Genomic DNA, 2500 nt, shown 5'->3' with positions numbered 1-2500 from the left:
AATGTGTCTCCAAGCCGCTGCATCACGCAATACACATGAACACATAGAACATAGAACATAGAACATAGAACATAGAACATAGAACATAGCACATAGAACATAGCACATGAACACATAGAACATAGCACATAGAACATAGAACATAGCACATAGAACATAGCACATAGCACATAGAACATGAACACATAGAACATAGAACATAGAACATAGAACATAGCACATAGAACATAGCACATAGAACATAAAACATAGCACATAAAACATAGAACATAGCACATAGAACATAGCACATAGAACATAGAACATAGCACATAGAACATAGCACATGAACACATAGAACATAGCACATAGCACATAGACATAGAACATAGAACATAGCACATAGCACATAGACATAGAACATAGAACATAGAACATAGCACATAGACATAGAACATAGAACATAGAACATAGCACATAGCACATAGACATAGAACATAGAACATAGCACATAGCACATAGAACATGAACACATAGAACATAGCACATAGAACATACTCAGACAATAGTTATGAACAATAAAATAATAAAACAAGGTGACGACTACAGGAAAACTGCAGAAAACAGAAAGTACTGCAAGAAATACAACAAGGCCCACATCTGGAGGACCACACACACACACACACACACACACACACACACTCACACACTCTCACACACACACACACACACACACTCACACACACACACACTCACACACTCACACACTCTCACACACACACACTCACTCACACACTCTCACACACACACACACACACACACACACACACACACTCACACACTCTCACACACACACACTCACTCACACACTCTCACACACACACTCACACACACTCACACACTCTCACACACACACACTCACTCACACACTCACACACACTCACACACTCTCACACACACACACACACTCACTCACACTCACACACACACACACACTCTCTCACACACACACACACACTCACTCACACACTCTCACACACACTCACACACTCTCACACACACACTCACTCACACTCACTCACACACTCTCACACACTCTCACACACACACACACACACACACACACACACACACACACACACACACACACACACACACAGTGAATGAGAATGAAACGTTTTGTTCTTTAACTGTAATTTCTCTGATTTACTTCCTGTTGTAAAACCTCCAAAATAAAACATAAACTCTGTGAACAGATTCCTATTGGACGGTTCAGACCGCAGCTGGCCAATCAGAGGGCAGAGTTCAGCTCATTCTGACATATTATAGTAAAACCACAGAAGAAGAGAAAGCAGAGCGACACGTTGGTGATCGATTATTGATCAATAATCAAAATAAATCACTTTGTTGAGTTATTTATCATTTTAATTATTGCTATTGATTTTTTAATTAAACAATATTTGTTTCACAGAATTCATTTTTATGTATTTCAATAATAATATTTAATATAATATAATAATGTATATTTGAGTATAAAACAGAATCAATGATCAAAGAGACTTTTCTCTGAATTCATTTGAAAGTTTGAGATCAAACTGATCTCAGGTCTACAGGAGGACTGAAGCCCAGCTGGTCCCGCTCTCTCTTCTCTCTCCAGACTCTCGGGACCGGGTCGGGACCGGGTCGGGACCGGGTCTTACCTTGGGTTGGAGCTGTTCCAGTAGACCGCGTACCGGTCTGAGATGAGCCGGTCGTCGGTGACGGCGGAGCAGACTCGGAGCAGCAGGCCGAGCAGCAGCAGCAGCCGCCCGGAGCGCTCCATGAGGATCCGGATCTTCTCTTCAGCTCTGAGACCCGCACGGACCAGGACCAGAACCAGGACACATGGAAGCCTCAGAGGGAGCCCACAGACACGGACGTAGATGATTGGCTTCAGATGAAGAATCAATAAGCATCGATGAGCATTTCCCAGCAGGCTCCGCGGTGATAATCCAGACAACTTCAGACCTTCACGTTAGGACCGGGGACCTGGTCCAGGTCCTCCGGGAGGACAAACTGTCCAAAAGTTTCATGTTTAAGATCAACCAGAACCGGATCAGACCCGCAGTAGGACCGCGTGCGCTCAGAAACCCGGTCCGTTCATGTGCGTCCTGAAGAACTGAACCACGAGAGTCCGGATCAGAGTCCGGATCAGAGTCCCGGAGCGCTGCTGGTTCAGGATTCAGGTATTGAGCTCCGTACAGACTCAGAGCACCGGGGACACACAGGACCGGGTCTCTGATCCCGCTCTCCCAGATCCCAGACTCAAACTTCCCGTGTTTCTCTCCGCCGCTGCAGAACCGAACCGGTCCGATCCGATCCGATCCGATCCGGACCCGAGAACAGGACAAAGAGAAGAAAGTTAGTCGGAGCTGCAGGAGGAGCGTTTGTCTCCTCAATGCTGCTCCTGGTGAGACCCGAAGAGGCGGAGCTTCTGGTTCACGGTGCGCGCCCCCTCTCCCTCTCTCCCCCTCTCTCCCCC

At 46.0% G+C, this 2500-nt stretch overlaps 1 protein-coding gene across 1 annotated transcript in view; it reads right to left on the bottom strand.

The window, feature by feature from the left end:
• The window catches only part of efna2b (ephrin-A2b), a gene marked incomplete at both ends in the record, with an annotated part of 42334 nt that extends 40533 nt beyond the window's left edge, over positions 1-1801 (bottom strand). Inside the window, one exon of the mRNA XM_079157830.1 lies at positions 1680-1801. Within this exon, the coding sequence (XP_079013956.1) occupies positions 1680-1801 (122 nt within the window). The remainder of the gene's footprint in view (positions 1-1679) is intronic.
• Between the last annotated feature and the right edge of the window lie 699 nt (positions 1802-2500).

The sequence above is a fragment of the Pholis gunnellus genome (genome assembly GCF_910591455.1).
Source record: "Pholis gunnellus genome assembly, chromosome: 4".
NCBI lineage: Eukaryota > Metazoa > Chordata > Actinopteri > Perciformes > Pholidae > Pholis > Pholis gunnellus.
This window is presented reverse-complemented; position numbering and strand designations above follow the sequence as displayed.